Raw genomic sequence first — 21,303 nt, 5'->3', positions numbered from 1 at the left:
TCTAAATAATAGGAGACCGGAAAGGGAAAAATAAAAATGGAGAGGAGGAAATCTTTGAAGAAATAATGGAGAAAAATTTCCTATAATTGGTAAAATAAGATGGAACACCCCAGCCCGAAAGGGCCCATAGAATGTCATAGAGGAGATAAAGACAACGCCCAGCTAGATATATTCTAGTGAACGTTTAAGGATTTCAAAGACAGAATTCTAAAAGTTTGCAGAGCAAAAGATCAGATCTCATATGAAAGAATAAGGGTGAGATTGACATTAGATTTTTTTCAACAGCAACACTCCATGTGAAAAGACAATGGAATAGTATTTTTTTGTTTGTTTTGTTTTTCTGAGATGGAATCTCACTCTGTCACCCAAGTTGGAGTGCAGTGGTACGATCTCAGCTCCCTGCAACCTCTGCCTCCTGGGTTCAAGCGATTCTCCTGCCTCAGTCTCCCGAGTAGCTGGGATTACAGGCATGCGCCATCATGCCTGGCTAATTTTTGTATTTTTTGTAGAGATGAGGTTTCGCCACGTTACCCAGGCTGGTCTCGAACTCCTGACCTCAGATGATCCGCCTGCCTTGGCCTCCCAAAGTACTGGGATTATAGGCGTGAGCCACCGCGCCTGACCAGGAGTAGTATTTTGATGACCTATTGCGGCATAACAAACTACCTCCAACCTAGTGACTGAAAGCAACAAGCATTTATCATCTCATGATTTTTTGGGTCAGGGATTGGGCAAGGCTTAGCCCACTGCTGCTCGTACATGGAGATGGTGGAGGTTGCTTCAGTGTTCATCTGGTGGACAGATTGGTCGGGGAGTCATGGTGGCTTTACTCAATGCCTGGTACCTTGGTGGGGAGGGCTGGAGGCTGGGCTCACCTGGAAACGGTATGCCGGCTGCTCTTTGCCCGTGCTCTCCTCAGCATGGCGGCCTCGGTGTAGTTGCACTTCTTATCTGGAGGCTGATTGCCCCAGAGAGAGTTATGTAAGAGGCTTGGGTGGGAGCTGCAATGCTTCTTATGACCTAGCCTTGGGAGTCCCAAGATGTCACTGCCTCCACATTCTCCTGGTCAAGCATGTCACCAAGGTGATTCTATATTCAAGGAAAGAGGATTCAGATGCCACCTCTTAGTGGGAGGAGTAGTGAAGAATTTGCGACAGTCAACCACAAAAAGTGCTTTTAAGCATGGAAGGGAAGGAACTCAGAACCAGACTGTTGTAACGGATCAAACTGGCATTCAAAGATGGGAACATGAAAAATACCTGGAGGTATCTAGGTCTTCAGACACTGCCTGGAAAGACTGACACTGAGAATGGCCTTGGGTGAAATCACTGAATCAGAGCAGAGAGAAATCCAGAGGATGTCACAAGGCACAAATGAAAAAAATCTCATGGTCAGATTTTTTTAAAGTAAATTTGGACGTCTAAAAATCAATCAGGGCCAGGCGTGGTGGCTCATGCCTGTAATCCTAGCGGTTTGGAAGGCTGAGGCGGGTGGATTGCCTGAGCTCAGGAGTTGGAGACCAGCCTGGGCAGCATGATGAAACCTTGTCTCTACTAAAAAATCAAAAAAATTAGCTGGGGCCGGGCGCGGTGGCTCAAGCCTGTAATCCCAGCACTTTGGGAGGCCAAGACGGGAGGATCACGAGGTCAGGAGACCGAGACCATCCTGGCGAACACGGTGAAACCCCGTCTCTACTAAAAAAATACAAAACACCAGCTGGGCGAGGTGACGGGCACTTGTAGTCCCAGCTACTTGGGAGGCTGAGACAGGAGAATGGCGTAAACCCGGGAGGCGGAGCTTGCAGTGAGCTGAGATCCGGCCACTGCACTCCAGCCTGGGAGACAAAGCGAGACTCTGTCTCCAAAAAAAAAAAAAAAAAATTAGCTGGGCATGGTGGCTTGGGCCTGTAGTCTCAGCTACTCGGGAGGCTGAGGCTCGAGAATCGCTTGAACCTGGGAGATGGAGGTTGCAGTGAGCCGAGATCATGCCACTGCATTCCAGCCTGGGGGACACAGTGAGACTCTGTCTCAAAAATAAAATAAAATAAAATAAAATAAAAATCAATCAGCTAAGACCTAAGGAAAAGAGAAAATTTACTGGTAATCAAGTAGCAGGAAGCCTAGATAATGTTGTCATGATGAGGGTTGGAGGGACAGAGACCAGGGGACTTGAGATTGTGCCAGACATCTTCTCTTTTTTTTTTTTTTGAGACGGAGTCTCGCTCTGTGCCCCAGGCTGGAGTGCAGTGGCCCGATCTCGGCTCACTGCAAGCTCCGCCCCCCGGGGTTCACGCCATTCTCCTGCCTCAGCCTCCCGAGTAGCTGGGACTACAGGCACCCGCCACCTCGCCCGGCTAATTTTCTTGTATTTTTAGTAGAGACGGGGTTTCACCGTGTTAGCCAGGATGGTCTCGATTTCCTGACCTCGTGATCCGCCCGTCTCGGCCTCCCAAAGTGCTGGGATTACAGGCTTGAGCCACCGCGCCCGGCCAAGACATCTTCTCTTATGGGATGTGGGGAGATGTGATATTAACTTCAAAAAAGAATAAAAAGAAACAGGAAGTGTGGCAAACGGAGGGAGTATGTGACGTGCCCAGGGTCCCACAGTCATTATATGGTAGAGGCAAGCACTAAAGCCAGTGCCATTAGGACCCACAGGTGGTGCGCCAGGCTTTATCATGGGACCATTCGCACGTATTTTGTCACTCACCAGCAGAGTGGTATCAAGGCCGCACCATGCCTAGTCAATTGCTCTTTTCTTCATTTTTGGCCGTCTCTTTTGTTCCAGGCTGCGAATGGATAGAGGAAGGGATTGCCCCTGTGTTCGAGCCCCGAGCTGTTAGCCACTTGGTCACGTGGCAGGATGGCCGATGCAGCAGCGAATTCCTGGCCTCTCTACCCCAGCCGAAGTCTCATCTCAGTGTGGCCACGGGCTTTGGCTGTGCAACGATCTTCTGGCTTTTGAAACATTGGTACGGGCAACTGCACTTTGACTTGGGGGCTGGGTTTCTGGGAGAATGAGAATGGGCCGGGGCTGCGTCAGCATCGCCCCGCCTGCTGGGCTCTGCTGCAGTGAGCGTGTCTTGGCAGGACAAGAGGGAGCATGGCCTGGACCTAGATTGGGTCCAGAACCGCATCCTTTTGCAGAGGGCTCTCTATTGGTTATCCAGTTCCCACCCAGATGGGAAGAGGAAGGGACAGAGAGGGCAAGTGACTTGCCGAGGGTCACGGGGAGAGTTTGCAGTGTGTTCATGCCTGCGAGGCTGCTGCGGAGGCTGATGTCTGCTTTCCCAGGCTTGACACTTCCTCCTCTGAGGCCCCTTCCCTGGGGCTGACTTAGGCTGGCTTTGCTTGGGGCAGCTGGAAGGTCCTAATCCCAGCGACCCAGCTGGACTTGAGCCATAGCATGTGGGGTTGTGGCTGCCACCTGGCCATGGCACAGCTGGTCCCCGCTGCCTGCTGCTAGATGCGGCACATGCTTCCGAGTTCATGTTGTACCATGTTGAGTTGTTTTTGGTATGAAAAACAGCCCGGAGTTCCTGAAGTCCTACGACGCAGCCGGCACCATCCATGACTATGTGGTTGCCATGCTGTGTGGCTTGCCGAGACCCCTGATGTCCGACCAGAACGCTGCTAGCTGGGGCTATTTCAACACGCAGAGCCAAAGCTGGAACGTGGAGATGTGAGTATCACATCCTTGCAGGCTGTTCCTCCTGCTCCAATCCGAAGGGCAACCCCAGAGCCAGTGCTTCAGTGGGAGCTTTCCCACCTGGGAGTGGCGGAGGGTTCCCGGAGGCCAGGATCAGGGTCCAGTGCCCCCAGCCTGTCCCAGTCACGGGGCATGGGTGGGCCAAGTGTAAGCGCAGCCCTGAGCCCTGGGGTAGGGGATTCAGCCATGCTGTCCTCCTCCACAGCCCCCCAGACCCCGGGTGGGCTGTCCCTTCTCTGTGACCGTGGGCCCAGTCTGTAGGTTTCAGAGTGCAGCTTTCACTCTTTAATACTTTAACTTAGAGGGCCAGGCACAGTGGCTCATGCCTGTAATCCCAGCACTTTGGGAGGCTGAGGCCTGTGGATCATCTGAGGTCAGGAGTTCGAGACCAGCCTGAGCAACGTGGTGAAACCCCATCTCTACAAAAAATACAAAAATGAACTGGGCATGGTGGCAGGTGCCTGTAGTCCCAGCTACTCCAGAGGCTGAGGCAGGAGAATCACTTGAACCCAGGAGGTGGATGTTGCATTGAGCCAAAATTGCACCACTGCACTCCCGTCTGGGGGACAGAGCGAGACTCTGTCTCCAAAAAAAGAAAAAAGAACTAGAGATAGTAGGCTTGAAGGATGCCTTTTAAGTTCTTTTAAACAATCATTTGCCTTTTCAGGTACAGAAATCCAGTGCCCTGTAAGTTCACTTCCTTCAGGGCCCAAATTCTGAGCTCTGAAATAAAACAAAAAGCACCTAGTAGTTCAGGTAAAGGACTTTCCAGCATGTTGTGTGAAATTGACAGCCCCCCATTCACTAACGCTGAGTGATGAACGCATTTGATATTCAGGAGCTTGCTGCGTTTGACTTTGGTTTGGACTGTGCTAACCAACCATAATGGCGCCGAACCTCTGGCTGCCTCCGTTCGCAGAGTTTTTGAGTTCCCTTCAAACAAGGGAGGCTGGACTTGATCAAGGCTGCTTATGTTGTTTGTTTTCTTTCCTGGAAGGTGAATCCTAAGCTTATGAAAGCCAGTGTACTCTACTGACAAAGCCTAAGCTCATGGTTTTAAAAAAGCCAGAGAAGCTACCTGTGACGGCGCTGAATTCTATCCTCTCTTCGGCCATGTGTGTCCTATAGCGCTTTCCTGTGCAGAGTTTCCTGGAAACAAACAAACAACAAAAAAGAAAGCAGCTGGGTGTGGGGGAGTACGCCTGCTTGGGAGGCTGAGGCGGGAGATTGCTTGAGCCTGGGAAGTTGAGGTTACAGTGAGCAGTGATCACACCACTCCACTCCAGCCTGGGTCACAGAGCGAGACCCTGTCTGAAAAAAAGAAAGAAGGAGCCGGGTGCAGTGGTTCACGTCTGTAATTCCAGCACTTTGGGAGGCTGAAGCGGGTGAATCATGTGAGGTCAGGAGTTCGAGACCAGCTGGCCAACATGGCGAAACCCCTTCTCTACTAAAAATACACAAAGTAGCCGGGCATGGTTGTGTGCGCCTGTAATCCCAGCTACTAGGGAGGCTGAGGCAGGAGAATTGCTTGAACCTTGGAGGCAGAGGTTGCAGTGAGCCAAGATGGTGCCACTGCACTCCAGTCTGGGCAACAGAGCAAGACTCTGTCTCAAAAAAATAAATAAGTAAAAAAGAAAGAAAGAAGGAAAGAAAAGGAAGGAAGGAAGAAAGGAAGGGAGGGAGGGAGGGAGGGAGGAAGGAAGGAAGGGGAAAGGAAGGAGGGAGGGAGGAGGGGAAGGGAGGAAGGAAGGGAGGGAAGGAAGGGAGGAAGAGAGGGAAGGAGGGAAGGGAAGGGAGGGAGGGAAGGAATGGAGGGAGGGAGGGAGGGAAAGAGGGAAGGAGGGAAGGAGGGAAGGGAAGGAAGGCAGGGAGGAAAGAAGTGGAGAGATGGAGGGAAGGAAGGGAAGGAAGGGAGGGAGGGAGGGGGAAAGGAAGGAAGGAAGGATCCCTTAAACTCCAGAAACCTAAGTGTGGATCCATGTAGGTGTCCACTTTTGTTTCACAGACTGAGGAGCTCAGGCTTTCCCGTCCACCTGCTCCCGGACATCGCCGAGCCTGGCAGTGTGGCGGGCAGAACTTCCCACGTGTGGTTTGAAATCCCAGAGGGGACGGAGGTGGGAGTGGCCTTGGGTGATTTACAGGCCTCTGTCTATTCCTGCATGGCCCAGAGGACAGATGCAGGTAAGTGTTTGTTTTGTTCTGTCCTCAGACTTACACTGTCGCCTGCCTCGTAAGCACCAACTCTGTGTGAGTCTGCAGGCATGCGGAGCTTAGCAGTCTCGGCATCCTGCCGGAGATCATTATTCTGTAAAGGTGAAAAGCACCCTCTTCCTTGCAGGGAAAATCCTCTATTGAGGGAGCTTACAGGCCAGCAGGGCAAATTCTGTCCCTGAGCACCGACCATCTGTGCTGACCCCCTGTGGGGTTGGGTGAGGGAAATGGCTCTTTCTAGCTGTCTGGTTTCTATGTGACTATAGGCCCAAGAAAACAGATGAGCTGATGAGGGTTTTGGTTACTGTGTGTTTGTCAGTAGAAGTGATGTCAGATCTGATTAGAAGTGCAGAATAGGCCGGGCGCGGTGGCTCAAGCCTGTCATCCCAGCACTTTGGGAGGCCGAGGTGGGCGGATTACAAAGTCAGGAGTTCAAGACCAGCCTGGCCAAGATGGTGAAACCCTATCTCTACTAAAAGTACAAATTTAGCCAGGCATGGTGGTGGGTACCCATAGTCCCAGCTACTCGGGAGGCTGAGGCAGAGAATTGCTGGAACCCGGGAGGCAGAGATTGCAGTGAGCCGAGATCATGCCACTGCACTCCAGCCTGGGCGACAGAGCAAGACTCCGTCTCAAAACAAAACAAGAAAGTGCAGAATATTTTCTGTATTCATGGTAAGGGTAGAGGCAGCCATGTCTAGGGCAGGGGTTGGCCCTTTTTCTCTAAAGGGCAGAACATATTTTCTGTAAATATTTTCGGCTTTGTGGATCATGCAGTCTGTGTTGTAACTGCTCAGCTCTGCTGCAGGAGTTCGAAACCAGCCCTAGACGATGTGTGAATGAACAGGTGTCGCTGTGTTCCAGTAAAACATTGTTCATAGACACTGAAATAGGAATGCCATATAATTTTCATGTGTCATGAAAAATTCTTCTTTTAATTTCTTTTCAACCATTTAAAAATGTGAGAACGTGGGGCGACGTGGTGCTTGGTGGTGCTGCGAGGCCAGAGCCCAGGGCTGGTGGCCATGTTGTCAGGTACTCACGGGTTGACAGCAGAGGAGGGGAACCAAGCTATGCTCAATCTGAAAGCAGCAGGATGGTCGGAATTGAGTGAGAGAGAGATGCTATCTACAAAGCATTCTCCTTCCAACTTTTTTTTTTTGACATGGAGTCTCACTCTGTCTCTCAGGCTGGAGTGCAGTGGCGCGATCTCAGCTCACTGCAACCTTCGCCTCCCGGGTTCAAGCGATTCTCCTGCCTCATCCTCCCGAGTAGATGGGACTACAGGCATGTGCCACCACTCCTAGCTAATTTTTGTATTTTTAGTAGAGATGGGGTTTCACCATGTTGGCCAGGATGGTCTCAATCTCTTCACCTTGTGATCTGCCCGCCTCGGCCTCCCAAAGTGCTGGGATTATAGGCGTGAGCCATCGTGCCCAGCCTCTCCTTCCAAATTTTTAATCAGGCATTTGGCTTTAGGCCCCGAGTTGCCCTACAAGCAGAGAAGATGATGGTTCAATGTATAAAACAAGGTCCAGATAACTCTCACCTCACATGACTGTGGGGGACTGACCAAAAGAGATGTGAAGCTGGCCACGTTTATTGAAAAAGCAGCTTTTTCTGTGTGATTTCTTCCAAAATACATGTAAAATCTTATAACACATTACTGCAATGTAGGCTGAAGGCAATTTACGTGAACAAGTTGAGTTGTTCTTAAGGCATCATCCCTAGAGAAAAAAAAAAAGAAAAATAACAATTTAAATTATGTAAATTTAGTTTGCCTTTATATACTATGTTTTGTAAAATCAGGGCTTAAATACAAAATGATTTAAACTTGAAAAAAAGGGTGAGAACATGCTAGTGGGATTGTAAAAAGGTACAACCTCTTTAGAAAACAGCTGGTAGTTCCTCAAATGTTAAACATGCAGTTACCAACAGGACCCAGCAATTCCGCTCTTAGAAATACACCCAGGAGAACTGAAAATAAATGATGTCCACACAAAAACTTGTACACAGACGTTCACAGCAGCATTATTTATAATAGCCAAAAAGTAGAAACCACCTAAATGTCTATCAACTAATGAATGGTTTTGTTTTGTTTTGTTTTGTTTTTTGAGACAGAGTCTTGCTCTGTCACCTGGCTGGAGTGCAGTGGCACAATCTTGGCTCAGCGCAACCTCCGCCTCCCGAGTTCAAGTGATTCTCCTGCCTCAGTCTCCCAAGTAGCTGGGACTATAGGCGTGCGCCACCATGCCCGGCTAATTTTTGTATTTTTGGTAGAGATGGGGTTTCACCATGTTGACCAGGATGGTCTTGATCTCTTGACCTCGTGATCCACCTGCCTCAGCCTCCCAAAGTGCTGGGGTTACAGGTGTGAGCACTGTGCCTGGCCGTGAATGAATTTTTAAAATGTGGCATATACACATAGCTAAAAAAGGACTGAATGTTGGATAGAAGAAAAACTTAAGTGCATTTAAATTTTAAAAAGCTTATTTGGCTGGTTGCAGTGGCTCACGCCTGTAATCCCAGCACTTTGGGAGACTGAGGCAGGTGGTCACGAGGTCAGGAGTTCAAGACCAGCCTGGCCAACATGGTGAAACCCCATCTCTACTAAAAATACAAACAATTAGCCAGAATTGGTGGCGGGCACCTGTAATCCCAGCTACTCGGGAGGCTGAGGCAGAGAATTGCTTGAATGTAGGAGGCAGAGGTTGCTGTGAGCTGAGATTGCGCCAATGCACTCCAACCTGGGCAACAGAGTGAGACTCTGTCTCAAAAACAAACAAACAAACAAAGAGTTTATTTGAAGATTCAGTGATTTGTGAATCAGGGTAGCACCAGACTGTTAGCACTGTGTCAGAAGAGGCAAGAGGGGAAATTTTCGTAAAGTATTTGCAGAAGCAAGACAAAGAAAACAATTTCAATAGGGCAGACAAAGCATTTTCTATGCCAAACAGGGATACCTTTCATTTTTGCTCTGAGCTCAAGATTTTGACCAACGCATGAGAATGCTTAAAAAGCAGAGCTAGTTAATTTGAGAGCCTGACTTTATAAACAGTAATCTAGTTCTCTTTTTTTCATCTTTTTTTGACTTTGGGGTACGAGGTAAACAAGCAAAAATGTCAGCAGATTCAGCGTAGGGAGAGGAAGGTAGAAAGAAAAAGAGATTAGAAACCTTTACCTGCCAATCAAAAACATATGTCATTGTTTCTGAGGTGTTTGGAATTTTTTTGTTTGTTTAGGTTAAAACTTCCTTACTGTGGCCACCAAAATTCTAAATTAGTTTTGGTAAGATTCACTCATTTATCTAGAAAAGCAAATGTTCTGAGATGGAGTCTCAGACTCCCCGAATTTAAATAAACCCATTATTTTCTGTCTTCCTGGAACCTTTTCTACTGGAGGTCTTTTACTAAACCCAATTTAGTTTCTGTCTGACCCAATCGGACACCTGAAGCTTCCCTTCAGGACCCATTTAAAAATGTCCAAGTAGGCCGGGCGCGGTGGCTCAAGCCTGTAATGCCAGCACTTTGGGAGGCCGAGGCGGGCGGATCACAAGGTCAGGAGATCGAGACCATCCTGGCTAACACGGTGAAACCCCGTCTCTACTAAAAAATACAAAAAACTAGCCGGGCGAGGTGGCGGGCGCCTGTAGTCCCAGCTACTCAGGAGGCTGAGGCAGGAGAATGGCGTGAACCCGGGAGGTGGAGCTTGCAGTGAGCTGAGATCCGACCACTGCACTCCAGCCTGGGCGACAGAGCGAGACTCCGTCTCAAAACAAAACAAAACAAAACAAAAACAAACAAACAAACAAAAAATGTCGAAGTAACTACGTGAACTTAACACAACTTGTGGAGTTCATATGTCCAAGAGGGCTTACTGGTGACGGCCTGCAAATGTGCAGTAAGAAGCAGTGAGCGCAGAGGCTCAGTGGATACTTATGCCCGTTTGCTTGTTGCTCCCAGAGGTCATCACGAGGTGGGTGGCTTCAGATCCCACTTACGCCACCAGATCTGATTAAAGAAAAACTTGGCTGGACACGGTGGCTCACGCCTGTAATCCCAGCACTTCGGGAGGCTGAGGCAGGCAGATCACTTGAGGCAAGGAGTTCGAGACCAGCCTGGCCAACATGATGAAACCTCATCTCTACCAAAAATACAAAAATTAGCTGGATGTAGTGGCACACGCCTGTAATCCCAGATACTCAGGAGGCTGAGACAAGAGAATTGTTGAAACCTGGAAGGCAGAAGTTGCAGTGAGCTGAGATCACACCACCGCATTCCAGCCCAGGTGACAGAGTGAGACTCTGTCTCAAAAAAAAAAAAAAAAAAAAAAGGAAAAGAAAAACTTAAGTACCTTTACATTTTAAGAAGTTTATTTGAGCATTCAGTGATTCCTGAATCAGGGTAGCACTAGAGAGCAGGCGGCTAGTACACCACTGAGAGGGGCACGAGCGAAGACTTTCTTTTTTTTTTTTTTTTTTGAGACGGAGTCTCGCTCTGTCGCCCGGGCTGGAGTGCAGTGGCCGGATCTCAGCTCACTGCAAGCTCCGCCTCCCGGGTTCCCGCCATTCTCCTGCCTCAGCCTCCCGGGTAGCTGGCACTACAGGCGCCCGCCACCTCGCCCGGCTAGTTTTTTGTCTTTTTTGGTAGAGACGGGGTTTCACCGTGTTAGCCAGGATGGTCTCGATCTCCTGACCTCGTGATCCACCCGTCTTGGCCTCCCAAAGTGCTGGGATTACAGGCTTGAGCCACCGCGCCCGGCCAACGAAGACTTTCTTAAGGTGTTTGCAGAAGTCAGACACAGAAGATAATTCTGACTGGTGAGAGTGGACAATTCCGAGTGAGAGGTTCGTTGGTGGTTTCTGACTGGTGTAGTTTCCAGTTTCATTTTACTGTTTACATTGGGTTTTGGTTTGTTCACACAGGAATTCACAGTACTAGAGCCACCTTTGTGTAACGGCCTCCTGATTAGAGTTTTTCCTTTTTCTCCTTCTTTTCTTTTCTTTTTCCCCTTCTTTCCTTTCCTTTCCTTTCTTTTCCTTTCCTTTCCTTTCCTTTCTTTTCCCTTTTCCTTTCCTTTCCTTTCCCTTTCCTTTCCTTTCCTTTTCCTTTCCCTTTTCCTTTTATTTCCTTTTCCTTTCCCTTTTCCTTTTATTTCCTTTTCCTTTCCCTTTTCCTTTTATTTCCTTTTCCTTTCCCTTTTCCTTTTATTTCCTTTTCCTTTCCCTTTTCCTTTTATTTCCTTTTCCTTTCCCTTTTCCTTTTATTTCCTTTTCCTTTCCTTTTTCCTTTCCTTTCCTTTCCTTTCCTTTCTTTTCCTTTTTCCTTTCCTTTCCTTTCCTTTCCTTTCTTTTCCTTTTTCCTTTCCTTTCCTTTCCTTTCCTTTGTTTTCCTTTTTCCTTTCCTTTCCTTTTCCTTTCCTTTCCTTTTCCTTTCCCTTTTCCTTTTCTTTCCTTTTCCTTTCCTTTTTCCTTTCCTTTCCTTTCCTTTCCTTTCTTTTCCTTTTTCCTTTCCTTTCCTTTCCCTTTCCTTTCCTTTTCCTTTCCTTTCCTTTTCCTTTCCTTTCCTTTCCCTTTCCTTTCCTTTTCCTTTCCTTTCCTTTCCTTTCCTTTCCTTTCCCTTTCCTTTCCTTTTCCTTTCCTTTCCTTTTCCTTTCCTTTCCTTTCCCTTTCCTTTCCTTTTCCTTTCCTTTCCTTTCCTTTCCCTTTCCTTTCCTTTCCTTTCCTTTTTCCTTTCCTTTCCTTTCCTTTCCCTTTCCTTTCCTTTTCCTTTCCTTTCCTTTTCCTTTCCTTTCCTTTTCCTTTCCTTTCCTTTTCCTTTCCTTTCCTTTTCCTTTCCTTTCCTTTTCCTTTTCCTTTCCTTTTCCTTTCCTTTCCTTTCCTTTCCCTTTTCCTTTTCTTTTTCCTTTCCTTTCCTTTCCTTTCCTTTCCTTTTCCTTTTTCCTTTCCTTTCCTTTCCCTTTCCTTTCCTTTCCTTTCCTTTCCTTTCCTTTCCTTTTCCTTTTTCCTTTCCTTTCCTTTCCTTTCCTTTCCTTTCCTTTCCTTTCCTTTCCCTTTCCTTTCCTTTCCTTTTCCTTTCCTTTCCTTTTCCTTTCCTTTCCTTTTCCTTTCCTTTTCCTTTCCTTTCCTTTCCTTTCCCTTTTCCTTTTCTTTCCTTTTCCTTTCCTTTTTCCTTTCCTTTCCTTTTCCTTTTTCCTTTCCTTTCCTTTCCTCTCCTTTTTCCTTTTTCCTTTCCTTTCCGTCACCCAGGCTGGAGTGCAGTGGTGCGATCTCGGCTCACCGTAACCGCCGCCTCCCGGGTTCAGGCAATTCTCCTGCCTCAGCCTCGCAAGTACCTGGGATTACAGGTGTGCACCACCACGCCCGGCTAATTTTTGTATTTTTAGTAGACATGGGGTTTCACCATATTGGTCAGGCTGGTCTTGAACTCCTGACCTCAGGCAATCCACCCACCTCGTCCTCCCAAAGTGCTGGGATTACAGGCGTGAGCCACTGTGCCCAGCCGCTGGAATTTTTTCAAACAGCACTGATAAATGCTACAAAATGTAAGCGAGAGTGAAAGAAACAAAAGCGTTGTTGCCTCCACCCGAGGGGACGGTGGAGGGCATGTTACTTCCAGTTTGTAGTCACGGTGGGAAGCTTGACGTGGCACAAAGCAAACGGTATTGGCTTCCTGAGGCTTCTTTTTGCTCTCTTTGCCTTTGACCCCCTGAGTGGGTGGGAAAATTGGATGCTGAACTCTGGCCCGTAAACAGATTGGGACGAGCAGGCTTTTTAGCTCGGTCTCATGAGAAATGGAGAAGGCACTGCTGGAACAGCCCCCAAGCTCTGGCCTGGAATTAGAGGAGAAACTCATCCACTCTGTGCTGGGCCCAGGGGATTTCCCGTTGCTGGTGACAGGGAAGGTGTGAAGAGAATACTTTGGGGCTGGGCACGGTGGCTCAGGCCTGTCATCCCAGCACTTTGGGAGGCCGAGGCGGGTATATCACCTGCGGTCAGGAGTTCGAGACCAGCCTGGCCAACATGGTGAAACCCCGTCTCTACTAAAAATACAAAAAATTAGCCAGGCGTGGTGGCACATGCCTGTAATCCCAGCGACTCAGGAGGCTGAGGCAGGAGAGTCACTTGAACCAGGGGACAGAGGTTGCAGTGAGCCGAGATTGCACCATTGCACTCCAGCCTGGGCGACAGAATGAAACTCTGTCTCAAAAACAAACACAAAAACAAAAGCCACAACATAAAAGAGAGAATACTTTGGAAATAGCAAGCATGGTACTCCCTGCCAATGAATGAACCCTCTCCAGAGGATAAAGCCCTTGGTCTGAGGTCTTACCCTGTCATAGTTTTCTTTTGCTGTGTAACAAATTACCCTGATACGTAGTAGCCTAAAACAACAGGCGTTTATTATTTTGGACAGTTTCTGAGGGTCAGGATTCTGAGTGGGGCGGGATGGCCTGGCTCAAGGTCTCTTGTGAAGTTGCATTCACACTGGAGCTGCAGTCTTCCAAAGGCTTGATTGAGCCTGGAGGATCTGCCCCCGAGCCCATGTGTGATGCTGTCGGCAGAAGGCCTCAGTTCCCTGGAACGTGAGGCTCTCCACAGGGCTGCTCACGACGTGGCACCTGCCTTCCCCGAGAGCAAGTGATCCACAAGACAGCGTGACCCAGACAGGAGCCGCAGTGCCTTTTATGACTTAGCCTCTGAAGTCGCACACTGTCTCTTGGGCTTTATTTCGTTCACTAGAAGTGAGTCACTAAGTCCAGCCCCCTTTTCACAAGGAGGGGAATCAGGTTCTACCTCTTGAAAGGAGGAGTATCGGCTGGGCGCGGTGGCTCCACGCCTGTAATCCCAGCACTTTGGGAGGCCAAGGTGAATGGATCATGAGGCCAGGAGTTCGAGACCAGTCTGGCCAAGATGGTGAAACCCCATCTCTACTAAAAATACAAAAATTAGCCGGGCGTGGTGGCTCACACCTGTAGTCCCAGCTACTCGGGAGGCTGAGGCAAATTGCTTGAACCTGGGAGGCGGTGAGCCGAGATCGCACCATCGCACTCCAGCCTGGGTGACAGAGCGAGACCCTGTCTCAAAAAAAAAAAAAAAGAAAAAAAAAATCCTTTGATCTACATCTCTACAACACCTTGCCCTTCTAACTACCCTGGACATATTTTTAAAACCCCACCCTGTCTCACTGCCGAACTGTGACTCATGACCTCTGAATTAGCCTGACAGGCCACCCTCTCTCACTGCCAAACTGTGACTCGTGACCTCTGAGTTAGCCCCACAGGCCTAAGTTCTGCTTTCTCTGGACCCCAGTTCTCAACATCAGCACCTCGGTTCAGCTGGCAGCCTCCATGCCCTCGGGATTCCAGCCCGGACAGACTCCAGACCCTACGGCCCCAGTCGCCTACTTCCCATACTTCGACAGGACCTACCTGGGGGTGGCCGCGTCACTCAACGGCGGCAACGTGCTGGCCACGTTTGTCCACATGCTGGTTCAGTGGATGGCAGATCTAGGTAAGGTGGGGTCCACACAGCGCTGTGTTCTCTGCCTGTCCTTTCTACCTGGCAGGGTCTTGGAGCTTCATGTGCGGTTTCAGCGTCCACATTCAGGTCTCTGACCCCACCAGGTCCTGCCATATTTCTCCCATCCTTCGGGATCTGAGCTTGCAGCCTCTTTTCTTCTTGTCCTCTGAGCTGCCATCACCTACTTTTTTCTTTGGGTCAGGCACCCTTCCCTCAACCTTGACTGTGAACCTTCCTAACAGTCTCCCCAGCTTTCCCCCGCCCTCCCTGCTCCCCCTTTTCCCCTCCTGCTCCCTTCTCTTATTCCTGGGGTAGAATTTATGAGGTTTTCTCTGCTCTCCATAGACAGATGCTCCTCGACTTGCAATGGTGCATATTTCACTTACAATGTATTTATATCCTGAGAAGACTGGCCCATAGGAAGTGCGATGCAAACGTTTCCTCTTCTTTTTTTTTTTTTTTTTTTTGAGACGGAGTCTCACTCTGTCACCCAGGCTGGAGTGCAATAGCGTGATCTTGGCTCACTGCAAGCTCTGCCACCCGGGTTCAAGGGATTCTCCTGACTCAGCCTTCCAAGTAGCTGGGATTACAGGTGCCCGCCACCACGCCTGGCAAGTTTTTGTATTTTTAGGAGAGACTTGGTTTCACCATGTTGGCCAGGCTGATCTCGAACTCCTGACCTCGGGTGATCCACCCGCCTCAGCCTCCCAAAGTGCTGGGATTACAGGCGTGAGCCACCGTGCCTGGCCTGATGTAGGCATTTCTTTTTCTTTTCTTTTTTTCTTTTCTTTTTTTTTTTTTTTGAGATGGAGTCTCGCTGGAGGGCAGTAGTGCGATCTTGGCTCACTGCAAGTTCCACCTCCCAAGTTCACACCATTCTCCTGCCTCAGCCTCCCAAGTAGCAGATACTACAGGCAACTGCCACCATGTCCAGCTAATTTTTTGTATTTTTAGTAGAGACGGGTTTTCACCGTCTTAGCCAGAATGGTCTCGATCTCCTGACCTCGTGATCCGCCTGCCTCGGCCTCCCAAAGTGCTGGGATTACAGGTGTGAGCCACCACGCCCGGTCCGATGTAGACATTTCTCAGAGAAGCACGGTGCGGGGTGGAACCCAGGAGAGGGGCCTTGGTTCCCAGCTGTGTCCCTGAGTCTCGGCCTTGGCAAGCGCCTTCCCCCAGCTCCAGTGTCTTGTGGTCTTAAGTCCATGGGTTAGAATTAACTCAACAGCTCGTAGGAGCTTTGGCCTCCATGAGTCCTCACTAATAGATTAGCGGGAGCTGAGGACGCAGACACTCTGCTAGAGGCCAGGCCTCTCTTCCAGGCCTCCAGCTGGGATTCGCCTTCCTTCAGGTACCCCAGGGCTTGGGTCATGGCCCAAGTATTTCCCAGAGAGGAAGAAGACCTTGACCTTGAGTATGTTTTAACTTTCCTTTACAACTGTTTTTGGTGCTGTGCATGGTGACACGTGGCTGTAATCCCAGCTACTCAGGAGGCCGAGGCGGAAGGATCGCTTGAGCTCAAAGTTGTTCAAGTCTAGCCGGGGCAACAAGCAAGACCCTGTCTGTAAAAAAAAAAAAAACCAAAAACCTTTTTTCCTGAACTTTTACTAAAGAAAGACAAGAACATGATTTAAAAAATAAAACAGCCAGGCGCGGTGGCTCACGCCTGTCATCCCAGCACTTTGGGAGGCTGAGGCGGGCAGATCACCTGAGGTCAGGAGTTCGAGACCAGCCTGGCCAACATAGTGAAACCCCATCTCTACTAAAAATACAAAAGGTAGCCAGGTGTGGTGGCCCACGCCTGTAATTCCAGCTACTTGGGAGGCTGAGGCAGGAGAGTCGCTTGAACCCGGGATGCGGAGGTTGCAGTGGGGCTGAGATTGCACCCCTGCACCCCTGCATTTGCAGAGGTTCAATGTTCCCACGGTGACTCCTTGGTGACTCTCTAGATTGATGGGTGTCAGCAGTGACCACACCCGGGAAGTATTGTGGAGTTTAAAAATAGCATTGCGTCCTGGTCCCACACCCATAAATTCTGATTTATTGGACTGGGTGTGGGCCTTGAGCATGATGTTATATAAAAGTTCCTCAGGTGATTCTGAGGCTTGGAGTATTAATAAGCACTGCTCTAGAACTTTCTCCTCAGAAAGCCTGGTCCACAGCACAGGGCCTGCAGTACAGCTTCCTCTGGGAGCTTTTAACAAATGCAGAACCTTAAGGTCAGCCCTGGGCAATCTGAGTCCAAGCGATGTGTTAAAAAGATCCCTGGCCGGGCGCAGTGGCTCACACCTGTCATCCCAACACTTTGGAAGGCCGAGGAGGGCGGATCATGAGGTCAGGAGTTCAAGACCAGCCTGGCCAATATGGTGAAACCCTGTCTCTACTAAAAATACAAAAATTAGCCTGGCGTGGTGGTAGGTATCTGTAATACCAGTTACTCGGGAGGCTGACGCAGAAGAATCCCTTGAACCTGGAAGGCAGAGGTTGCAGTGAGCTGAGATCATGCCACTGCATTCCAGCCTGGGTGACAGAGTGAGACTCCATCTCAAAAAAAAAAAAAAAGAACCCTGAGTGACTCATCTGTATATTCAGGCTGGAGAAGCCCTAGGATGGAGGAGCCTTAGGTCTAGGTCGTGGGCTCCCCAGCCTGGCTGTGTATAAGAATCACCCGCAAGTGTTTACAAATTCCAGCCCTCAGCCTGCAACCCACACCAGTTAAATCAGAAAGTGTGGAGATGGGCCCACAGTGCTCTCAAGAAACCCCGATGTTGATAACTTTCTTCTTATCAAGGCGATGTTTGCTTTCCCTCAGGTAATGCTAGGTTAGAGATCAAAAGTGATTCTAAGGTCAAAGTGTATTGAAAGCAAAGGCTTTTTTTTTTTTTTTTTTGACCAAGTCTTGCACTGTCACCCAGACTGGAGTGCGGTGGCGCCATCTCAGCTCACTGCAAGCTCTGCCATCTGGGTTCAAGCGATTCTTATGCCTCAGTATCCCAAATAGCTGGGGACTACAGGCACACACTGCCATGCCTGGCTAATTTTTGTATTTTTAGTAGAGACGGGGTTTTACCATGTTGTGCAGGCTGGTCTGGAACTCCTGACTTCAAGTGATCTGCCTGTCTTGACCTCCCAAAGTGCTGGGATTACAGGCGTGAGCCACCGCGCTTGGCCCTTTTTTTTTTTCATTTGTTTGTTTTAAGAATGCAGAACTGGCTGGGCACAGTGGCTCACACCTGTAACCCCAGTACTTTGGGAGGCTGAGGCGGGTAGATCACGTGAGATCGAGAGCTTTAGTACAAATTTCGTCTGTACTAAAAATACCAAAATTAGCTGGGTGTGGCGGTGTAGGCTTGTAATCTCAGCTACCTGGGAGGCTGAGGCTGGAGAATCGCTTGAACCTGGCAGGCAGAGGTTATAGTGAGCCGATAGGATACGTGCCACTGCACTCCAGCCTGGGCGACAGAGTGAGTCTCAGATAAAAACAAAACAAAACAAAAACGAACGCAGAGCTAACATGGTGTCAGGGAGAAAAGTCCGACCGGGATTCTGGCTTGACACTGAAAAGCAAGTTGTAGGATGGTCAACTCATCCTTCCTCCTTGGCTTTCAGGTGTCCTGTGCACATAACAAGGGTGGCCCAGACAGTGATCGGTCCTGGATCCTGGGATTTCTGATGCTGCTAATGACTCTAATAACATCCATGATGATAGCTTTTTTTTTTTTTTTTTTTTTTTTTAGATGGAGTCTTGCTCTTGTCGCCCAGGCTGGAGTGCAGTGGTGCAAGCTCCACTCACTGCAACCTCTGCCTCCCTGGTTCAAGCGATTCTCCTGCCTCAGCCTCCTGAGTAGCTGGGATTACAGGTGCCTGCCACCACGCCCGGCTAATTTTTGTACTTTTAGTAGAGTCGGGGTTCCACCATGTTGGCCAGGCTGGTCTCGAACTCCTGACCTCAGGTGATCCGCCCGCCTCGTCCTCCCAAAGTGCTGGGATTACAGATGTGAGCCACTGCGCCCAGCCAATGATAGTTATTAATCAGTATATGCACTTGGTCCCCTTGGTTAAGAAGCCTGGGTTAAGGTTAGGGCTCACAGCAGCACTTACGAGATCTCACCCTGATGTCTGCCTGGGGTCTGCACTGAGACAGCGGGTGGGGATCCAGGGCAGAGTACAGCTAGCCTGGCTATAGAAGTCCCTGAGCCCAGAACCACCAGCCGCAGCGGGAGGAGAAGCAGCAAGTAGCGCTGTTCCCGCCCTGTGGGAATTCTGTACCATCTCAGCCTGCATCGAGGGGGCTGCAGGAGCTCACACAGATCTCTCTGTCTCTGGCAGGCCTGGAGGTTGAAGAATCCACCGTGTATTCACGCATGATCCAGGCAGCTGTGCAGCAGAGAGATACCCACCTGACCATCACCCCAACAGTGCTGGGGGAGAGGCACCTGCCGGACCAGCTGGCCTCCGTGACCAGAATCTCCTCCTCTGACCTCTCCCTGGGGCACGTGACCCGGGCTCTGTGCCGAGGCATTGTTCAGAACCTGCACTCCATGCTTCCGATTCAGCAGCTCCGGGAGTGGGGCGTGGAGCGGGTGATGGGCAGTGGGAGTGCGCTGTCCAGGAACGAGGTGCTGAAGCAGGAGGTGCAGAGGGCTTTCCCTTTGCCCATGTCCTTTGGGCAGGATGTGGACGCAGCTGTCGGGGCAGCCCTGGTCATGCTCCGGAGACACCTCAACCAGAAGGAATCTTAAGACAGCAAACTCTTTCGCCAAAGGACTGCTGCGAATGTTACCTGGTTAACATTCCTGACACCATCTGTGGGTCATCCTTTCCCTGGACAGTTCAGTGGACAGCTTTTAAGCCGTGCTTGTTGTGAGGTTCCATCTCGGCCAAGAACTTCCCTTCAGAACATACTCTAATAAGGGGCAGCCAGGAGCCGTCAGCCAGATCCCAAATGAGTGCCTTCTGAAAGAGACCCGCCTGGGAGCCCTTTACAAATGTCAGTGTGGGAGAGAGAGAGCGTGAGAGCACAGTAACCCAGGCTCCTGGTCAGCAGACTCCTCTGTGGTTCACTTGTAGACAGAGAGCAGATCAGTGTGTACTTCAGACACCAGAAAGTCCGGTGACTGTGGCCCCAAGTAAGAAAGGAAGACCTGCCCCATGCCCAGCTTTCAATGATTGTTTTTGGAGACCTGAAGCTCAGACTCGGGACATATGGACTTCTGGAACAGTTCTTCTGTCCTGCACTGAACCATGTGACCGGAGGCCCCTTTCCTAGTCTCATCCTCCGCCTGGCCGCAGGTGCTCAGCTGGGTCAGGGAGTAACCCAAGCACGATGCAGCAGGCTGGCTCAGAGGACGATGCGGGGCTGCGTGCCGGCCTTCTTGCTGCGTGTACTCAGCCCCAGGAGAGCTTGCTGCACCCGGGCTGCCCAGGTCTTCACGGCACAACTGCCTGGAAGGCAGGTTGCGGAGAAGGAGAGGCGGATGGCCCGAGCAGCAAGGGGGACCGATGCTGTGCGGCTCACACCACTCCAGAACCTGACAAGGCACCAGCAGGACCCTTGCCAGGAGCATGTCTGTGCAGCAGTGCTTTTGCCCCTGCACGTTCCAGAAGCCTTCATGGGAGGGGATGCAGCCAGGCCGACTCCTGCCAGATGGGGCAGGTAGTTCATTCAAAGAGAACTCTGTGTCCCATAGACCTAGGCTCTCCTTTCGCGTGGCGTGGGCTTCGCTGGCCCACTGTCTGTTCCTGGCTCAGCAGAAACATCTATTTGAGTCAGCATCCCTGCAGGGACCCCAGAGCATCGTAAGCCTTCCTGTGATTGGTAGGGATGGCTGTGGGGTGGTTTCCAGGAGGGGGCCACCATCGCTGCATCTACTCCCAGACCCCCACAGGAGCCCAGGCTCAGGCAGGCCTGGCCCAGAGGCACCCAGGCAACCACGAGTTTGAGAGGCAGTCGTAGTCTCTCTCTCTCTCTCAGTATCCACGACAGGTATGAAACATATCGTCTCTTTATAAATGTCATTTTACAAATTATGCGATTATCTGGAAGCTCTGAGATGAGAGCAAATGCCTGATCATGCTGGGCAAATGTCAGATACTAAAGCCCATATTAAATGGAAAATTCCTGAGACAGTTCCCCAAGTTTTCCACTGTGCGTGGTGCTGAGCAGTGTGATGGTCTCTGCCGTGCCGTCCGGGATGTGAACTGTCCCTGTTTCCCCAATGTCCACACCGTAGACGCTCCCCACTCCGGTCAGTCACTTGGTCATCAGATGGCCCGTCCTGGTATCACAGTGCTTGTGTTCCGGTCACTCTTACTTCATAAGGGTCCCAAAGCACCCGAGTAGTGATGCTGGCTATTCGGATATGCCAAAGAGAAACCCTAAGGTGCTTCCTTTAAGTGAAAAGATGGGAGCAAAACAGTCATACGCTGAATCTTCTATCTGTGAAATTGTAAAGAAAAATTCATGCTAGTTGTTTTTGCTTTTTTTTTTTTTTTTTGAGACACAGTCTCATACTCTGTTACCCAGGCTGGAGTGCAGTGGCGCAATCTCGGCTCACTGAGCTGCTTCCTGTGTTCAAGCGATTCCCTTGCCTCACCCTTCTGAGTAGCTGAGACCACAGGCTCCTGCTACCACTCCCAGCTAATTTTTTTGTAGTTTTAGTAGAGATGGGGTTTCACCATGTTGGCCAGGCTGGTCTCGAACTCCTGACCTCAGGTGACCTGCCCACATCGGCCTCCCAAAGTACTAGGATTGCAGACGGGAGCCACTGACCCCGGCCTCATGCCAGTTTTGCTGTCACACGTGGAACTGCAAAAGTTACGATTACAGTGTGTGATAACTTTTATTACAGTATATTGTTAAA

At 49.9% G+C, this 21,303-nt stretch overlaps 1 protein-coding gene across 3 annotated transcripts in view; it reads left to right on the top strand.

Moving 5' to 3' along the window:
• SHPK (sedoheptulokinase) overlaps nucleotides 1–20,572 on the top strand; it is a 30,922-nt gene extending 10,350 nt beyond the window's left edge. The window contains exons 3-7 of one of the 3 annotated variants that reach the window (XM_005582520.5): nucleotides 2,788–2,971; nucleotides 3,529–3,681; nucleotides 5,714–5,889; nucleotides 14,231–14,431; nucleotides 18,770–20,572. In XM_005582520.5, the coding sequence (XP_005582577.3) occupies nucleotides 2,788–2,971; nucleotides 3,529–3,681; nucleotides 5,714–5,889; nucleotides 14,231–14,431; nucleotides 18,770–19,182 (1,127 nt within the window). In that variant the 3' untranslated portion in view covers nucleotides 19,183–20,572. Of the gene's footprint in view, nucleotides 1–2,787; nucleotides 2,972–3,528; nucleotides 3,682–4,375; nucleotides 5,363–5,713; nucleotides 5,890–14,230; nucleotides 14,432–18,769 lie in introns of those variants that run through there. The other 2 variants (XM_065532614.2, XM_074018237.1) reach the window with 2 other exon arrangements.
• Nucleotides 20,573–21,303: the final 731 nt, after the last annotated feature.

The sequence above is a fragment of the Macaca fascicularis genome, chromosome 16 (genome assembly GCF_037993035.2).
Source record: "Macaca fascicularis isolate 582-1 chromosome 16, T2T-MFA8v1.1".
NCBI classification, from domain to species: domain Eukaryota; kingdom Metazoa; phylum Chordata; class Mammalia; order Primates; family Cercopithecidae; genus Macaca; species Macaca fascicularis.
Note: the sequence above shows the minus strand (reverse complement) of the source record. Positions and strands in the feature narration are given on the sequence as shown.